Below are 20,032 nucleotides of genomic sequence, written 5' to 3' on the forward strand. Positions count from 1 at the left end.
AGGGCTTAAAAATGTAGGTTTCCTCAATCAGTTTTGTAAAATATCACATTGGGATTTATGTAACTTGGTTTTCATAGATGTGGTTAAATAAGGATAAGTGCTGAACATAGCAATTGTCCTATTTATAGCCTTTTTCGATACTTAATATTTTTCTTATAGGCTGTTGAGGGTATCGTCAGCCCTTAATACACAACTTTTATGTCTGTTAGAAAATGTCTTCTTGGGGCACCTGGGTGGCTCAGTGGGTTGAGCCTCTGCTTCTGGCTTCGGTCATGATCTCAGGGTCCTGGGATAGAGCCCCACATGGGGCTCTCCACTCAGCAGGGGGACTGCTTCCCTCCCCCCTTCCCCCCGCCTGCCTCTCTGCCTATTTGTGATCTCTCTGTCAAATAAATAAATATAATCTTAAAAAAAAAAAAAAGAAAAGAAAATGTCTTCTTAAAAAATTTTTCTTGAGAGTCATTAATATAAAACCATAATATCCGTTGACAAGGATTGAGATGCATTTAATTGCAAGTTGTTAAAAATGAAAAACCGGGGACCTGGCTAGCCCAGTTGGTAGAGCTTTTGACTCTTGATCTTGAGGTTGTAGATTTGAGCCCCACATTGGGTGTAGAGATTACTTAAAAAAAATGAAGTAAAACCTTTATGAGAATTCATTATGGAATTTTGAAAGACTAAAAGCTTAAAAATGCATTAAAATAGAGGCACTGGATTTTTTTCTTTTAATTTTATTTTAAAGAAGTATGGGGAGAAAAAATGGCAAATAATTTCAAATCTTGTAGGCTGCGAAAGATAAATACCGTGAATTGGCCATAGAAGGGATGCACAGAGACCTTGTGTTCCGCTTTATTGAAGTTCAGACACTTCTCTTGGCTCCGTTCTGCCCACACTTGTGTGAGCACATCTGGACACTCCTAGGAAAGGTACCTATATGTGGTTGAGATATTGTGGGCTGTTTGATTTGGCATTATTAAATAAATACAGTAATAATGTTACTTAAGGGGAAAAGACTGAAAAAGATATTTCAGGAGTAATGTTGGATCCATCATCTCCTAATTATTATAACAGGTTGCACTGAAGCTACCTCCTGTTTAGATGGACATATCGAGTGTGTGTCTTTATTTATATACACACGGTGGAAGTATTTTAAAACCACATGACTGCATTTTGTTTATCACCTAATTTTTGTTAGAAAATGTTAAAATACATTTGAATATATTTAAAAAATACATTTGATTTGAATACTATATAACTGTTTTCCAACTGTTATAAAGGTGAAAATATTGAGAGAGATATAAACGACTGTTAGGAGCAGCTTATAAGCAAAGATGGAAGTGTATATTTGCATATATTTTTGTTTTATATAAAATTTTTGGCATATGTAGGGCTGCATATTCAGGGATATTATATTAGCATCCTTACTGTGAGGATAAATGCAATTATTTTTCCTAGGGTTGCAGATAAACAGATTGGCTGGTTTAATAATTTCTTTTCATCTTTATTAGCCAGGCTCTTTTGTATTTTTTAACACATGAACACTGTAAAAATGTGCTTGTGATGCATATACCGAATAGCTATACTTTCAATACTGGATGTATTAATAGGATAAAAACTGAGTGTATATAATTTATGTAATAATGATTAAATTTAGGCAAATTAGCATTACATAATTTTCTTTGAAAGTGAGCATATGTGTGTGGGTATTAATATGCTTGTACAAATGGATGCTAATTAGGAATGTAGAGTCAGACTTCACAGCTTGAATTCTAGGGAACATTAGATCAGGGGCTGTGGAAGTGTGTTATGGGTAGTCAGGTTTGAACTCTGAGCACAATTACAGATGGTAGACTTGGTATGGAACTGTAATCATGAACCATAAAATAGTTGCGTGGCTTTGAGCCCACTGAACTTTTTTTTTCTTTTCCCCTTAAAGCCTGACTCCATTATGAATGCTTCATGGCCTCTGGCAGGTCCCGTGGATGAAGCCTTGATACGTTCCTCACAGTATCTCATGGAAGTAGCACATGACCTTAGATTACGACTCAAGAACTATATGATGCCAGCTAAGGGGAAGGTGAAGGCATTTTTTTTTTTTTAAAGGTTGTTGCTTTAAAGTGATTAGTCAGGTAACACTTACTAGTAATGAAAATTAAGACAACTGTCATTCACATGTGTCGGGCTCTCTTCACTGCTAATGCACTTTTGTAGGATGTGTATGCTTTTTAATGTTAAAGACAATAGTGGTTTATGCCAGGAGAGGGATCTTTCATTTTTGGTGTATACAAGAGTGATAAAATGTTTTTTCCCTTTCTTTTGCCCTGTAGAAGACTGACAAGCAGCCACCTCAGAAACCTTCACATTGCACCATCTACGTGGCAAAGAACTATCCTTCTTGGCAACATACCACCCTGTCTGTGCTGCGGAATCACTTTGAGGTGATGCTCACAGCAGCCGTTCCGCCCATGTTGTTGTGTGCTGCCTGTGCTGTTGTTGTTTTTAGGATGTTGTCAATGTCTTAGAGGACACGGGCAACTTTGTAGAATTACTCTTAGACATGGACTGTTTTTTTGTTAGCTGTGCTGGCTGTGAAATGGTTACTGTAAAAGTTGCCGTCTTTTTTATCATTTCTGAAACTTCCATACAAAAATATAGTGGATCTAGTCCCATGTAATTAAAAGGTGTGGGACTTTCTCATATGTGGTCGAAATCGTGAAGCAAGAGAACTGAGTTTGCCTTTGGGTTTGTTCTGACTTGAACACTGGGATTCATGAAGCCTTCACCTCATTATATTTCAAAAAATTGAAACTTGGCTTTTGAGTAATTTAAAACAAAATGGTCAGTTTAATAATTACCCATAGAAATGGAGAGCTCAATGTTTTTGGCTCTGTCAGGTAAGTAGCTGTTAAATATGATTGTTGTGTTTAAAGGAAACACAATACTTAAGCATAGTTCTAAGTTTTCCTGAAGAAAAAAATCCATCTACCTTTTTTTCCACATTCAAAATATGGAAACAAAGTATATGTTGTGAAATTTTTGCTCAGGTTTTTAAGAGTTACTGATAGACACAAATTGTTAAGGTGCACTGAAAGAAGAGGAGAGAGAGAAAAAACAGAAATTATGGGCAAAGCATAAAGTGATAACTGAAGGGAAAATCCTTAGCTTTGATTTTTGAGAACTTTATTTAAATTTTCTTTCAGAAGTTTTCATAGTTAATTAAAAAATACTCAAAAACTTTTACACTTGGAAATTTAATGGAAAGAGAAGAGTAAGTGTTTTTGTATTCCTTGTGAGCTTATTTTTATGGAAAGCTACCTCCTCATTTGATTGTATATAATAGAAATAGAATTTAGAGGCACTTGCATGCTCAGTTGGTTAAGTGTCTGCCTTCGACTCAGGTCGTGATCCCAGGGTCCTGGGATTGAGCCCTGTATCAGGCTCCCTGCTCAGTGGGAGCCTGCTTCTCCCTCCCTCTCAGCTCCCCCTTCTCATGCTCTCTCTCTCTCAAATAAGTAAATTTTAAAAAAAAGAAAGAAAGAAATAGAATTTAGTCCTTAGAATTGCTTACAGATTTTGACTTATGGCAAGTGAAAAAGTAAAAGCCGCTTTTGTGGGTAGAAAAATGATATCATGCCTTTGTGGGTTACATATTTGTAACAGCATTTTCAAGGAAACAGTAGGAGAACCAAATATAGAATGTATGTCCCAGATATTTAAAAATGCATCTTTTATTAAAAACTGCTGTTCTTTTAGAAGTTATAGTTTTTTTTTAGTATTTATTTACTAGATAATGGTTTCAAAGTAATATCATCTTCTGGCATTATTTGGAATGATCAGCGTTCTTTTAAATTTTTGTTTGCTTTCATCCAAAAGAACAGAAAGAATGTTAGTTTGTGATCAAGGAGGATATTCTTAAGTTGTATGTGGCACCTTTTTGGTGATATAAGGGGAAGGAGTGTTTCCTATGTTCTTCTCTCTTTCATATATATTTTAAAGCAGCACATTGGTAAGTGGAGAAAATATTTTCCCAGTGTACTTTAGTAAAAGAATTAAAAGTAAACGTTGACTGGAAATCTTACTATACATTACTTTTCATTTAGATTCATTCCCAACCTTTGGCTTCGATGCCACGCTTTTATAGGGAGAAAATAAGTCACCCAAAATTCTGAGAAGGTCACTTGCTTCATTTTTCACTCTGTCGAAGGGGACAGTTGTGTTTGCAGAAATGAATTTAAATTCAGGCAGCACATTTGGGACTCTGTGCATATTAATGATACATGATACAGGCATTTATTTGTGGCTAGATAGAAGTGATACTATTTTTAACAGGTAGATAGCCAGCCAGAGACTTTTTTTTCCCCCACATTTGTGGTAACAGTTTTATAAGGAAGAGTATTCAAAAGCAGACATTCTATAAATCTTGTATGATAGTTACACAGTTGCCATTTTGATATGACTAGTGAGTGTTTTTACAAGTTTGGAGACAAACAAGATCTCTATAAGACTATTTTGTTTTCTTACCCGATAAGATCTAATGTTACAATCCTAGATGTGTTCTTAGTGTAAGAAAAAATTAAATATTCAACAGGATGCCCCATTTCCTCCTTTGCCATAAAGAACATTTATATTTTAACTTTAGAGGAAATGGGAGACTCCCTTCTGTATTACACGTTCACCTTTCACTTCCCTAGGATGCATGGGGCTGCTCCCTTTTCTACTGTTTTCTATCGGACTGGTCGAGGCCACCATTCTGTGTCTGGCTAACTTCCTAAGGGCACATCTACTATTGTGCGTTATCTTTAAAATATTTTTCTCCACGTTCTTCCCCAATATTTTTTTTTTTAGGCCAACAGTGGAAAATTGCCTGATAACAAAGTCATTGCTAGTGAACTGGGCAATTTGCCAGAGTTGAAGAAATACATGAAGAAAGTGATGCCGTTTGTTGCCATGATTAAGGTAAGCTATGGACTTCGTGCGGCTGTTACTCTGCGAGTAATGATTAGATAGCATAGTGGGCGGGAGGGGAAAACTTTGGATATAGTCTCCCCCAGGAAATCTGCTAAAAACAGTACTTTTCGATCACTAGTTGTGAGAAATGAGTGATCATTTGGGGGGCTTATCTGTAAAATTGCTGAGTATTTGGAAATATGCATTATGGAAGAAAAACTGATTTAGAATTGTTCACTAAATGAGTCTCTTCATGTTCTACCTTCTTTTCTGTTCGGCAGGGAGGCATATTCTTTTGGCTTACACTGGGGTGTTTTTATTAGATCCTGGTACTGGAACGAAGATACTACATTGTATAGGTTCAGCTTAACAGGATAAACATTGTTTATCGTGGTTGGACCAGAGTTTCTCAGCAGTGGTTCTCTTGATATTGTGGGCCAGTAGTTCTCTGTGGTGGGAGGCCTCCCTGTGCATTATAGGATGTTTAGCAGTGTTTTTGTCTTCTACCCACTAGATGCCCATAGAATGTCCTCCTCATCCCCTCAAGTTGTGACCACCAGAACTTCTTCAGTCATTCTTAAATTTCTCTGGGGACGTAATCTGCTCCCACCCCCACCTCTCCCATTGAGAATCATTGCATTAGACTCAGCTTTCTTCATAGAAAAAACAGATTTATTTGATTTCTTAGAGAAACAGAAAGAAGGCTATATGTTGCGTAAGAGCTCAGGCTCTGGGGTCAGACAAATCTTGGTCTAAATCCTTTTTGTCTGTCACTTCTTAGTTTTTAGACCCTCAACAAATCTCTTAAATTCTCTGGGTCACGTGGTTTTTCATCTATATGAGGAAATTAATAGAACCTACATTTTAGGAGTGCTGTGAGAAGTAAATTAAATAATATATTTAACACACTTTAATAGTTTCCATCAAAAAATAGGCTCAGTAAATTTTTTTTTTAAATGTAAATTAGTGTCTTTTAGGCTGCTAGGGACATAGTGTTTTGGTTTTTTTTTAAGATTTTATTTATTTGACACAGAGAGAGACGAGAGAAGGAACACAAGCAAGGGGAGTGGGAGAGGGAGAAGCAGGCTTCCCTCTGAGCAGGGAGCCTGAAGCCGCACTCCATCCCAGGACCCTGGGATCAAGACCTGAGCTGAAGGCAGATGCTTGACAACTCAGCCGCCCAGTCGCCCCGTTAGTGGTTATTCTTGTAGTTTAGATTCATTCTTGAATCTTCTGGTCTACAGATGCCTGCCTGATGATGACCAAAACTTTTAGCTTGTCCTATATCAGGGCAAATTGTATTCTTAGGAAAGCTTTTTTGTTCTCCTAGATCAGAATCAACTCTCTGAGCCTTATGGTCTTTGAAGTTTCAGAAATAATTTAGAATCTTGGATTGACCTACACCAATCAAGTTATAACACATCTGCCGATATCCTCGTAATTCATTGCTTCCCTACTTTAGCTAGTGCCATTGGTCAGAATGCCAGATCCATTGTCAGTATGTGGATTCAACAAAATATTTCATTGTGGTTTTTTCCCCCAAGATCTTATTAATTTGTCAGAGAGAGAGAGAGAGAGCAAGAGCGCTCACAAGCAGCGATGAGGGGCAGAGGGAGAAGGAGAAGCAGGCTCCCCACTGAACAAGGAGCCTGATGTGGGACTTGATCCTAGGACCCTGGATCATGACCTGAGCCGAAGGCAGACGCTTAACCCACTGAGCCACCCAGGTGTCCCAAAATATTTCATTTTTTATTGCAAAGGTAATTCAGTTTGATGATGTACTTTACAGATTCCAGTGAAACTGATTTGAAAAGTTCTGTAGTTAAATGACACAGGATTCAAGAATCTGCTTTTAGAAAACTAGTGTTAGGGGGCGCCTGGGTAGCTCAGTGGGTTAAAGCCTCTGCCTTCGACTCAGGTCATGATCCCAGGGTCCTGGGATCGAGGTCTCCTGGGCTCTCTGCTCAGTGGGCAGCCTGCTTCCCTTCCTTTCTCTCTGCCTGCCTCTCTGCCTACTTGTGGTCTCTGTCTGTCAAATAAATAAAATCTTAAAAAAAAGAAAGAAAACCAGTGTTAGAACTGGTTCATCAATAATATTTTTTTTGTGTAATATTGGGGACGTGCTAGGTGTATTAATGGTTTGAAACTTTGCAAAGTGTTTTTTAAATCTGAGAATAAGAAAATGGCTTCTAGGACTTTTTCAAAGAAAAAGAAACAACTTGGACAGTAAATGAGAAGGGGGAATATTAGGAATCATGTGAGGTCACTTTCATATAAGTGCAGCACATTCTATGTAATTAGCAATACTTGTGCATGTGAACTTGGATCTAGAAGGTCACGTTTTGTTTGGCAAATATTTTGTTTCATGTTCAAGAAAATTAAGATTAGAAATTGTTTTTCAGGGGCGCCTGGGTACCTCAGTGGGTAAAAGCCTCTGCCTTCGGCTCAGGTCATGATCCCAGGGTCCTGGGATCGAGCCCCGCATCGGGCTCTCTGCTCAGTGGAGAGCCTGCTTTCTCCTCTCTCTCTGCCTGCCTCTCTGCCTACTTGTGATCTCTGTCTGTCAAATAAATAAATAAAATCTTAAAAAAAAAAAAGAAGTTTTTCATATGCCACAGGATTATCTCAGTACCCATAAGACTTAGAATTTTTTTTTATTTGTAGAAATTTTTTTGTTTATTATTAATTCATTCTTCTCTGAACTAGCTTTAGGATGTGTTATCTTAGAAAATTAAAAAAAAATTTTTTTCTTTTTAATTACCTGAAGAGATACTTCTGTACATTTGTTTAATTCCTTGTCAAAGTGAATTTTTTGGGTTTGCATATTAATTCATTCTAAATAAACAGTGATAAAATCGTATTTCTTTTATAAATGAAAACCTTGTCCTTCCAGTCTTTTCAGTGTTGCCTTAATCGTATCATACTTGAAGTGATAATTATTCTGAGCCAATAATTTCATTAATAAGCAAACACAGATAAGGAAACCATGAGTCCAAGGCCTTTTCTTTAGCTGTTCAAATTTGAAGATTTTATCAATTGAGAGAAGAATGATTGCTTTGGAGGAAGTGGATTCTTTTCAACATATCATTAATGTGATTTTTGTTTTTCAAAACTTTTGGCTATTAGGAAAATCTGGAGAAGATGGGACCTCGTGTTCTGGATTTGCAGTTAGAATTTGATGAGCAGGCAGTGCTGATGGAGAATATAGTCTACCTGACCAATTCCCTTGAGGTAAGACGGGCCAAAGACTTAGTTAACTATAGTGAATATAATCCAGTTCTTTCATTTTATAATAAAGCTTTTCGTAAACATCGTCTGTGTTTAGTACCTTTGCTAAATACACTTATCAAAAATATTTTTGGAGGGAAACAGAACAGGTGGGTATAGAAGTTTCAGGAAGAAAAAATAGTGTTATCTTATTCCATTTATCAATTATTTTATACATAAAATACTAACTGTATGTGTCTATATTTCCTCCCAGAATTCTCTTTTAAAAATATGAGGGGAGACCTTATATTCAAATGCATTAGAAACCTCTCATGTTATGGAAGAATTGCTTCTTTTTTCTCCCTTCCCGTTTATACCTCAGATTTACAGAACTCACTTAATTAGAATCCTTTCTTCATATCTTATCATAGGTCCATGCCTGACGCTGTTTTGTTTTGTTTTAAAGTTAGTAATGTAATGAACACCCATGAATCTTCTACTCAACTCAAGAACTAAAAACATTACCAATAGCTTTGACTTATCTGGGGAGTTTCTCCCCATTCCATTTTTCTGCACCAATCACTTCATATATAGATTCTAAAAATGCTATCTCTCAGACAACTTAGGGAGAAGGAAAGATAATTTGCCCTAGGAAACTGTTAGAGGACTCAAAAAACTGGTTCTTGTTGTAATAAAGACACTTAACTTAAAAAATGCAGGTTTAGATTTTGGATAAAGTTGTTCCATGAAATACGGTAGTGGAAGAAAGTTATTTCTAAATAAGCATTTTATATCATATAATTATAAATGAGTTAAATAAATTACTAGATATTGGTAGATATTTATTTTTTTTTTAAGTTTTTTTTTTTTTAAAGATTTTATTTATTTATTTGACAGAGATCACAAGTAGGCAGAGAAGCAGACAGAGAGAGAGGGGAGGAAGCAGGATCCCTGCGGAGCAGAGATCCCTATGCGGGGTTCGATCCCAGGACCCTGAGATCATGACCTGAGCCGAAGGCAGAGGCTTTAACCCACTGAGCCACCCAGGCGCCCCAGATATTTATTTTGTTTATATTTCTAAATGTTCATATATACTCCTAGAGGTCAAAAAAGTTTTCAGATTTTTTAACTGGGACAATGGGCACCCCTTATATTGAGCGTCATCTTATAATCAGGCATATACAATGTGCTACATTTCTGAGTTTTTTCATTTATTCAAGTGAAAGTCTTTTATTAAAAAAAAAATTAAGCAGAAGTCTTTTATCCTCAAATGCTAAATTTCCGAACTTTATTTATTCAAGCAGAAGGCTTTTATGCTAATTCTCATTTTCTCTTATACCGATAGATGCCAGATTTCATTATAGAAAGTGGTAAACATGGCGATGTGAATAATACTATGAGACATTTAAGATCAATGTTAAATAATTATGGATTTCATTTTATGTTTGTATTGAAAATAATAAAATGGCACAAGCCATTTTCTTAAAACTTTTAATTAAAGAATTTAGTTTTTGGTGGACATTTAAATGATTTAGTCTCCTGCTCTTCAAACATTTGCTGTGGGAGCATTTGATCCTGAGTTTCAGAGTGCTCTCTCACTCATGTCCTGTGCTTGGCTGGCTTTCTGAAGAATGCGTAGACCATTTCGTGTTAAGTGGAGACCCTAGTTTTGCTCTTTGGGGAAATGAGGTGATGATTAATTTCAATCATATTAAGTGATACTAATGACTTTCATTTTCCCTCCTTCTATTTAGCTAGAACACATAGAAGTCAAATTTGCCTCCGAAGCAGAAGATAAAATCAGGGAAGACTGCTGTCCTGGGAAACCACTTAATGTTTTTAGAACAGAAGTAAGTTGAAAGAATCTCACTGAATCATTGCACTTTACAGCTAGAAGAGACCTTAAATGTTATATCCAAGCCCATCATTTAAAGATGGAAGGAAGTGAGGTGCAGAGACGTGAAGTCATTGCTTTGGTCTAGGCCACATAATTTGTAAGAATGAAGCTGGGTTTGAGCTCTTCCCTGGTTGGCCCTCTGCTCACTTTACTTTGCTCTTATGGGTGGCATTGGATGTTATTTGTGGGTTTAAAAAGAAAAATAATGATTGTCAAAACCTGATTTTTTTAGCCTGTTTTTTCTTTTTGAATTTTAATTCCAGTGCAGTTAATACATAGCGTTGTATTAGTTTCAGGTATACAGTATAGTGGTTCAACAATGCTATACATTACTCACGGTTCATCGTGATAAATGTACTCTTAGTCCCCTTCACCTCTTTCACCCATCCCCTCACCATGTCCCCTCTGGCAACCATCAGTTTGTTCTCTACAGTTAAGAGTCTCTTTTTTGGTTTGTCTCTTTTAATTTGTTCATTCATTTCTCAAATTCCACACATGAGCAAAATCATATGGTATTTGTCTTTTTTTTTTTTTAACTGACTGACTTCACTTAGTTATACTCTCTAGATCCATCCATGTTGTTGCAAATGGCAAGATGACATTTTTTAAGGCTGAGTAATGTTCTGTTTTGTATGTATACCACATCTTCTTTATCCATTCATCAGTTGATGGACACTTGGGCTGCTTCCATAATTTGGCTGTTGTAAATAATGCTGCAATGAACACAGGAGTGTGTATATCCTTTGGAATTAGTGTTTTCATTTCCTTTGGGTAAATATCCAGTAGTGGAATCACTGGATCATGTGGTAATTTGATTTTAAACTTTTTGAGGAACTTCCGTACTATTTTCTAGAATGGCTGCAATAGTTTGCATTCCCACCAACAGTGTACAAGGGTTCCTTTTTTGTCCATATCCTCACCAGTACTCGTTTCTTCTGTTGTTGATTTTAGCCATTCTCACAGGTGTGAGATAGTTTCTTTTTGTGGTTTTGGTTTGCATTTCCCTGATGATAAGTGATGGTGAGCATCTTCTCATGTGTCTGTTGGCCATCTGGATGTTTTCTTTGGAAAAATGTCTATTCATGTCTTCCACCCATTTTTAATCGGATTATTTGTGTTTTTAATTGTGGTAATTATTTCTATTGAGTCATATCAGTTCTTTATCTATTTTAGGTACTAACTCTTTATCAGATATGTCATTTGCAAATTACTTCTCTCATTCCATAGGTTGCCTTTTAGTTTGGCTGACTGTTTCCCTCTCTGTAGAAGCTTTTTATTTTGATGTAGACCCAGTAGTTTCTTTTTGCTTTTGTTTCCCTTGCCTCAGGAGACATACCTAGAAAAATATTGTTACAGCTGATGTCAGAGAAATTACTGCTTCTACTCTTTTCAAGGATTTTTATGGTTTCAGGTCTCACATTTAGGTCCTTAATCCATTTTGAGTTTATTTTTGTGTCAAAACCTGACTTTTATTAAAAAATAGAATGAAATGTAAGACTCTTTTTTAAACAGTGAAGAGGAACTTTCATACTTCAGATGAGTCTTGGTTTGATAATGTTATTCAAGACTTTTTGGCTCCTGGCATAGGCAAGATTGATGAATCATTTTACAGTATACTAGAAATACTTTTTTTCCCCTAATTTTTTTGGCCAGTATTGGTGAAGATAAGCAGGTTTTGGAGTTTTGGGAGATTCTCTTTATTTAGTCTCAAAGGATCCGTTGCCCAATAGAGTACAATTATAAGACTCCATAAAATGCCCTACTTTTCTTGAGAAGTGGAGGACTTATAAGTATCCTATTACTTTTGCCATATTTAATTGAAAATGCAACAAAGAGGAAAAGCCTATTTTTAAAGAATAAGGTAATCATAGTCATGAATATCTGCTGAATTTATCATTGTGTTATGAATACACTCATTACATTAGAATATGGTGGCTTTTTAAAGTACAGGCCTTTGACTCATGGATAGGTACATGAAATAGAGTTCCCTATACAAATGTCTCTCTTTTTTTAAGATTGATTTATTTTAGGGAGTAGGTGCATACATGCATGTGCAAGTGGAGTAGGGACAGAGGGAGAGAAGGTAGGGTCAGAGGAAGAGAAGTGGACTCTCCGCTGAGCACAGAGCCTGACCTGGATCTCCATCCCATGACCCCGAGATCACAACCTGAGTTGAAATCAAGAGTCAGGTGCTTAACTGGATGAGCCACCGAGGTGCCCCACAGATATGTTTCTTTTGAACTACATATTCAAATGTTCTATTAAGCTACTGTGTCTTCAAATCTTCCATAAGACTTAGTTGACTTTTTCCACTTAAAATGATGAGTAGGGTCTTTGACTGTGTAGCTTATATAATGTAGGATGTAGTATGACATATAACTGAGTTTTTTTTTTTAATTAACATATAATGTATTATTTGCTTCATGGGTACAGGTCTGTGAATCATCAGATTTACACAATTCACAGCACTCACCATAGCACATACCCTCCCCATTGTCCATAACCCAGCCACCTTATCCCTCCCCTCCAACCCCTCATATAACTGAGTTTAATCCTGCCCCAGCCTCTTACTGACTATGTGACCTTGAAGTACTTTTTAAAATGTTTCTGGTTCTCAGGTTCTCATCTGTGAAAGGGGTTTTAAAGAGCTACCTTGCAGGATATAGGAATAATGTCTATAAAATGGTTAGTACAGTGCCTGGTACATAGTAGAAATTCAATAAGTGATGGGAGTTGAAGAAGAGAAAATATAAATACTGTTGTTCTCCATCATTATTATTGATATATGGACTCAGAGTTTTTTTTTTTTTTTTTTTAAGATTTTTATTTATTTATTTGACAGACAGAGATCACAAGTAGGCAGAGAGGCAAGCAGAGAGAGAGAGAGAGGAGGAAGCAGGCTCCCTGTTGAGCAGAGAGCCCGATGTGGGGCTCAATCCCAGGACCCTGGGATCATGACCTGGGCCGAAGGCAGAGGCTTTAACCCACTGAGCCACACAGGCGCCCCTCAGAGTTGTTTTTATCTAGCATTTGTTGTAAGCATGAGTTTTTGTACATTTTTTTTCTTTTATACTTGAGTATCCCTTGATCTTGATTTTAGAATACCAGAATTAAATTTTTCATTGGGCATTAAAAATTTAGCAGAGATTTTCTCTCCCTCAGCAGTATTCAAGTTTGATTTCGTATAACAGTCATTTTCTCTTTATTTTCCTAGCCTGGTGTGGCAGTTTCCCTAGTGAATCCCCAGCCATCCAATGGCCACTTCTCAACCAAAATTGAAATCAGGCAAGGAGATAACCGCGATTCTATCATCAGGCGTTTAATGAAAATGGACCGAGGAATCAAAGGTAAATGGTTTCCCTGAAATGCACAATTGGCAGTAGTTTGTGGATACGATGAGTTCTAAGCAGAGGGAAGAAAGAAGAATAACTGGTCTGCTTAGGGACAGCAGTGTCATGTTGTGCAAAGAATATTGGACTCAGACTCGGGAAGCCTGTATTTTCTTTGGGACATTGTGGGTGTGTAGGTTGGTGATTTGGCCATGTCTCTTAAACTCTAAACTGATCTCTCTTTCAGTAAAATGAGGATGGTAGATTAGATATTTTTCCAAGTCTCCATCTAGCTTTCAAATCGTAACAAGCAATTCCTATCTCTTAGCAGTTTTTATACTGAAGGCACACATATACTTAATATTTTAAACTAACCTGCCTACTATGTCTGTTCCTGGGGAAGGAAGAGAAACAGTAAAAACTTGTTGAGTGTCTGCCATGTATTAGCCATTTAATCCTTTAACTGCCCTAGAATGCAGAGGGTATTATCATTCCCTTTTTTTTTTTTTTTTAAGATTTTATTTATTTATTTGACAGATGGAGATCACAAGTAGGCAGAGAAAGAGAGAGAGCGGGGGAAGCAGGCTTCCTGCTGAAGCAGAGAGCCTGAAGCGGGACTCGATCCCAGGACTCTGGGATCATGACCTGAGCCGAAAGCAGTGGCTTTAACCCACTGAGTCACCCAGGCGCCCCTTATCATTCCCTTTTACAGATGATGACACAGAGCTCAGAAAGACTAAATGACTAGGAGATTTCATTCAGGTAGTAAATCCTGGAGCTGGAGTTCAAATTCAGGTCTTTTTGACTCCAAAGCTTGTATTCTTTCTTCTGAATAATGTGTTTCCAGGGGCGCCTGGGTGGCTCAGTTGTTAAACACCTGCCTTCAGCTCAGGTCGTGATCCCAGGGTCCTGGGATCGAGCCCCGAATCGGGCTCCCTGCTCAGCGGGGAGCCCGCTTCTCCCTCTCCCATTCCCCCTGCTTGTATTCCCTCTCTTGCTGTCTCTCTCTGTCAAATAAATAAATCTTTTAAAAACAAACAAAAAAAAAGTGCTTCCAGCTCAAATATGTAAATAATCTTAATTTCTTATCAAGATTAAGTGTAGATCTTCCATGATTTGATTTAGTATAATAATTTATAGCTTCTTTTTTTTTTTTTTAAATCACTGAGCCAGGTCTGTGGCTGAGCAGGGTGTGAAGGGAGTTAGTGTATCTCTGTATTATATTTCTTCCAAATTATAAAGACAAATTAATCTTGAGATTCTCTGTTTTGCATTCTCTCTCTCTTCTTGATGGCAATCATGAGTTGATTGGGTCCCATTCTATCAGTATAGAAATTTTCTGAAAAGATTTAGAAACCTAAGACAGTGACCTAATTTATGGAACTATATTCAGGTCAGCAGTATTACATCAACAGAAGATTTAACATAGCCCTTTGGAATTTATTCTACAGGTAATTTTTGCTCTCTTGAGGTCATTCATGCATCTTCTGTGGACATTTCTTGAGAGACTCTCAGTATGGCATATTTTGTATATATGTAGGGACTTCTGTGTAAGTACTAAGTACTAAGGCCTCGGGGAGCTGCTGCATATTAGGGCTAGGGATTTTTCATTTGTAAACATTTTTTAATGTTTACATTATTTTAATGTTAATTTACATTTTTTAAAATTGTGGTAAAATACATATAACATGAAATTAACCATTTTAGTCCTTCTTAAGGGTACAGTACACTGGCATCAAGTACATTTACATTGTTGTACAGCCATCACAATTATTCACCATCCCACACTGAAACCCTATGCCCATTAAATAACACCTCCCCATTCTCCCTTCCTCTAGTCCTGGTAGCCACTGCGTGTTCTACTTTCTGTCTCTTTATATTTGACTATTTTAAGTACCTTGTATAAGTAGAATCATGAAATAGTGAATAAGTGGCTTATTTTGCTTAGCAAAATGTCGAGGTTCATCCACATTGTTATAGACCTATATCATATGCCATCCTTAGAACTTAAGAGGCCACAAAAAGCAGAACTTGGAAACTTTGAAATATGAATGTACAGGAAGCCGTTTTGTGGCCTTCCATTTGGCTGTTTTATACTGCATGTGTTCGGTCCTGAGAAGATTTTGTAATAGGAAGAACTCTTATCTTTGAAGAACATTATGGTGGCTTTTATTTATTTATTTATTTTAAAGATTTTATTTATTTATTTGACACAGAGAGAGATCACAAGTAGGCAGAGAGAGAGGGGGAAGCAGGCTCCCCACCCAGCAGAGAGCCCAGTGTGGGGCTCAGTCCCAGGACCCTGACATCATGACCTGAGCCAAAGGCAGAGACTTAACCCTCTGAGCCACCCAGGCGCCCCTTATAGTGGCTTTTAAAGAAAATAGATAGTTCTGTGGACTCACTGGGTAGGATTATTATGAAGTTATAGCATGTGAGAGGATGTTTTCCTAGATTGGAAATTGTATTTTGTAATGTTACAACTGCCTCCCTCTTAAATATGCTGAGATCCAGGACCGACGAGTTTCTTCGGAATTGTACTGAAATGTGTTTTCTGTATCTTGTCTTTTTTCACTGAGCCTCTGGCATAATTCTTACATCCTTTGTCATACTAGCTGTGAATAATATTATCGTAAAGTACTTTAAGTTTGATGTTCATAGCTGCTGTGAATTTTCAAAAACGGATAGAAATGTTAGGATGGGATTTGAAATTGATATTCCTTCAAGTATCTGCAGAAGAGCTCTAACCTTGAGACTTCTCCAAAGCCCTCAGGATGCTTTGATATCTAAGGGGGCTAAGTATATTGAGTGTATGAGATGGGAAGAGAGTGAAATTCAATAACATATTTCTCAGTCTATTTGCTGCAATAGCCAGTGAGTCGTCCAATTAGTGCCAACTGCATTGAAGGTGATTATGATCTAGGTCCAGGAGGAACTGGAGTGAAACCATCATTTCTCTCCACAAAGGCCACTGAGCAACTATTTGATGATAATGACATTAAATCTCTCCCAGCCTGTGCCACATATGAACTGATAACATGGAGGTGAAAGGCTGCATTTCACAGTATCAATCCCCAGGGACTTTCAGTCACTCTCATCTTTTCTCTAAGTGCCTTAATTCTTGTGTAGTTGCAGTCTTAAATTTCTACATTTCCAGTGATGAGAGAGGTCTGCCGTAAGAAAAGAGAGTAAAATACTAAGAAAGCTCTAAGAATTATTGGCAGTAATGAGCTACATGGTGAAACATCAAAGCAAATATGTTTTGTCACTTAGATGGCTGATTGAGTATTAAGTCTTCTTTGAAATAGTTCGATTCAGAATTGCTGGGAATGATAAGAGAGGTCTGTTTCAGAGAGGAAGGGGGAGAGAGAGAGAGAGAGAGAAGGATAGAGAAGGAGAGCGAGAGAGGGAGGGGTGGGGGGTGCAGATCTGCAGTAAAGGCCTCATGCATAAAATCTGCTGGCAGAACTTCTCACTGCTTCCATAGCAAAATATTTAGTATCACCAGTGTGCATGTTGAAATGTAATAGCTGTTAAAATGAATTGTATTCTCTCCCCGAAATAAGACTCTTCAGCAGGGTTTGCCTTCCTGGTAGTCTCAGTAATTATTCTGTAAGCTTCAATATCCCTACGCTAAACTTGCAGTCTTTCGGTCTTTGTTTCCCAAAGAGAATATAATGCCTGGATAACTTGTACTCCTGGCATAGCCACCAGCTGCATTAATGTCTGCTTTTATCTCTTATCCCTCTCATGCTAAGCTTTATACTCTTAAGGCAGCATGAGGGAGTGTAGCTCACGGACCACCTAGCAATCTGCTTTAGAAAGGGGTGGGAACTAATTCAGGAAATACTTCTATTTCTGCGGATCTGGTTATGTATAACTAGCCATGCTACACTCAGAATGAGATTTAAACCCAGAATCAGCATTGGTAGTCATTTACGACGTTTTTCTACCATATAAAATAAAAGCATTTGATGTCAGGGTGTCTCAGAATTGCCGAAATAAATAAATTTTTTTCAGGCTCAGTTGTTGGCAGGATTGTCGGATCATAAATTTGTTCAAGGGACAAGTGCTTTGCCAGGAGCCATCTTATCGGCTTGCACAAGAGCAGATCAGGAAAATCTCAAGCAGAGCAGGGTTGGAGCTCATCCAGAAGCTCAAAACTCAGAAAGCTGTGCCCTTTCCCCCCCGTCTTCTTGTCTCTCATCAGCTTGGTAATACAAACACTTTTCATCCTTGGAGCAAAACAAGGAACTGGTAATGCTATTTCTTAGAGTAGTAATTCTTTCTCTAGAAGTATCTTTTGGAAAGAGCTACAACTCTTGCAGTTTTAATATATCCCAGGAACCAAGATAAGAAAGAGAAAGAAGTTTTAGATTTACCGATATTTTGAAAAGTGGTTAATTGAAGTGTATAAAAAGTGATTTGAGAAGCCATATAGGATAGTGTTCAAAAATTTACTCAATCCTTCCTCTTGGTTTATCATTCAAGGTGATGTGTTACACAGAACCATTGTCTCTGAATCTCTGATGTGGGTAGAAGCCACAGGAGGAAGATTTGCTAGATATAGCTCTGCTTTCTGAGATTGAGCCTTATTTAATAATCTCCTGAAAATATCTTTAATAAACAACCAGTGTGTTTAAAGCTTGAATTGTCAGGCTCAGGCATGGGTTTGAGGCAGTGACTGTAATTAAATGCTCATATTGATCATTTTTTTTGCTATAGACCTTTCTAAAGTGAAGCTGATGAGATTTGATGATCCACTGTTGGGGCCTCGGCGAGTTCCTGTCCTGGGAAAAGAGCACACTGGGAAGACCCCCATTTCTGAGCATGCTGTTTTCCATGTGGACCTCATGAGCAAGAAAATTCATCTCACTGAAAATGGGCTAGGGGCAGATATTGGTGATACAATTGTCTATCTGGTTCATTAACCTCAGGCAGATTGGAGATACATCCTGGTTTCTGGGGATGTGACTATTCTGTGTCTACAGATTGGATGTAAGAACCGTGGGCTGGACTTGAATAGACTTCATTTCTAACCATCAAAGTCTGTAATCATAGTTACACCAGGTCATCTTGGATTCCTGAACCTAATAAAAAAATTTTTTTTTCATTCTTGGGACCTCTGAGAGAAGTAGTTTATACCATAGTTCTTTTTTGTTTTGTTTTGTTTTTTTTGTTTTGTTTGTTTTTTACAACCAGTGGTATTTCCCAGAAGCTTCTAATCTTTCAGATTAACACAAAAATGTCACTGTGTTTCTTTCCCAGGTGTACTTTATACTACTTATGAAGGCTAAGGATCATCTAACAACTTTTTATATTATACCATTATGGAGTTGGTTGTATTTCTTTTTTAAAAAGAAAAACTGAATTAGACAGCTAGTTTTACTTTTTAAAGAACAGAACTCTCATGATGATTTAAGAAAATACATGAGAATATTTTGGCATAACAAGTATTTTGTATAAAGAACAAATAGGTCTTACATTTATAAGAATTCTTTTAGCCTTTTTTTTTTAAGATTTTTTTTTTATTTATCTGACAGAGAGAGAGAGATCACAGGTAGGCAGAGAGGCAGGCAGAGAGAGAGGGGGAAGCAGGCTCCCTGCTGAGCAGAGAGCCTGATGCGATGCGGGGCTTGATCCCAGGACCCTGAGATCATGACCCGAGCTGAAGGCAGAGGCTTAACCCACTGAGCCACCCAGGCGCCCCCTTTTAGCTTTAATATATTCAATTAGCCACCAATAATATTTTTTTAGGGCTAACATCAGTAGTTTATAAGCAGTTTATAATGATTTATGCTAAATTTAGGCATTTTAAAAGAGGATTTTTTCCCCCCAGAAATCTGCATTTGTCAGATTTGTCTCAAGTCCACTTGTGTTTAAAGATCACGTTCACTGTATTGCAGATTTATTGTTTCACTCCTGCTGGAATGTCTTTTGATATTATTTGTGCCATTATGCGTCATATGAGGAAAAATATTAGGTATTGACTGACACTAGAGAAAAACATTTCCATTTCTTTTTTTTTTTTTTTTTAAAGATTTTATTTATTTATTTGACAGACAGAGATCACAAGTAGGCAGAGAGGCAGGCAGAGAGAGAGGAGAAAGCAGGCTCTCCACTGAGCAGAGAGCCCGATGCGGGGCTCGATCCCAGGACCCCGGGACCATGACCTGAGCTGAAGGCAGAGGCTTTAACCCACCGAGCCACCCAGGTGCCCCAACATTTCCATTTCTTTAAGGGTTCAATATGGGCAAAGACTGGGGCATCTGGGTGGCTCAGGTTAAGATCTGACTCGATTTTGGCTCAGGTCATGATCTCAGGGTAGTGAGATCGAGACTGCATTGCCTCCTGTGCTCACAGGGGAGTCTGCTTGAGATTCTCTCCCTTTGTCTCTCCCCACCACTCACATGTGCACTTGCACTCTCTCTCAAGCAAACAAATCTTTAAAAAAAAAAAAAAAAAAAAAAAGACAATATGGGCAAAGACCAATTCTGATAACCATAAGTAACCTGAGTTCTGATTTTCAGGTTAGGTCAAGAGATTTTACTGAGTTTTATTTTGCAACAGTTTGACATTACTGGGCCACACTGAATGCTTTATCATAGGTTCATTGAAGTAAGTCATTTAATGTTAGAACTGAAAGATCCCT

General features: G+C 37.5%; 1 protein-coding gene across 1 annotated transcript in view; it reads left to right on the forward strand.

Moving 5' to 3' along the window:
* Window positions 1–18,493, forward strand: part of LARS1 (leucyl-tRNA synthetase 1) — a 67,182-nt gene extending 48,689 nt beyond the window's left edge. The window contains exons 25-32 of the mRNA XM_080804494.1: window positions 786–926; window positions 1,937–2,077; window positions 2,328–2,438; window positions 4,846–4,956; window positions 8,074–8,178; window positions 9,909–10,004; window positions 13,266–13,398; window positions 18,106–18,493. Coding sequence (XP_080660620.1) covers window positions 786–926; window positions 1,937–2,077; window positions 2,328–2,438; window positions 4,846–4,956; window positions 8,074–8,178; window positions 9,909–10,004; window positions 13,266–13,398; window positions 18,106–18,311 — 1,044 coding nt within the window. The 3' untranslated portion in view covers window positions 18,312–18,493. The remainder of the gene's footprint in view (window positions 1–785; window positions 927–1,936; window positions 2,078–2,327; window positions 2,439–4,845; window positions 4,957–8,073; window positions 8,179–9,908; window positions 10,005–13,265; window positions 13,399–18,105) is intronic.
* The last annotated feature ends 1,539 nt before the right edge of the window (window positions 18,494–20,032 follow it).

The sequence above is a fragment of the Martes martes genome (genome assembly GCF_963455335.1).
Source record: "Martes martes genome assembly, chromosome: 5".
NCBI lineage: Eukaryota > Metazoa > Chordata > Mammalia > Carnivora > Mustelidae > Martes > Martes martes.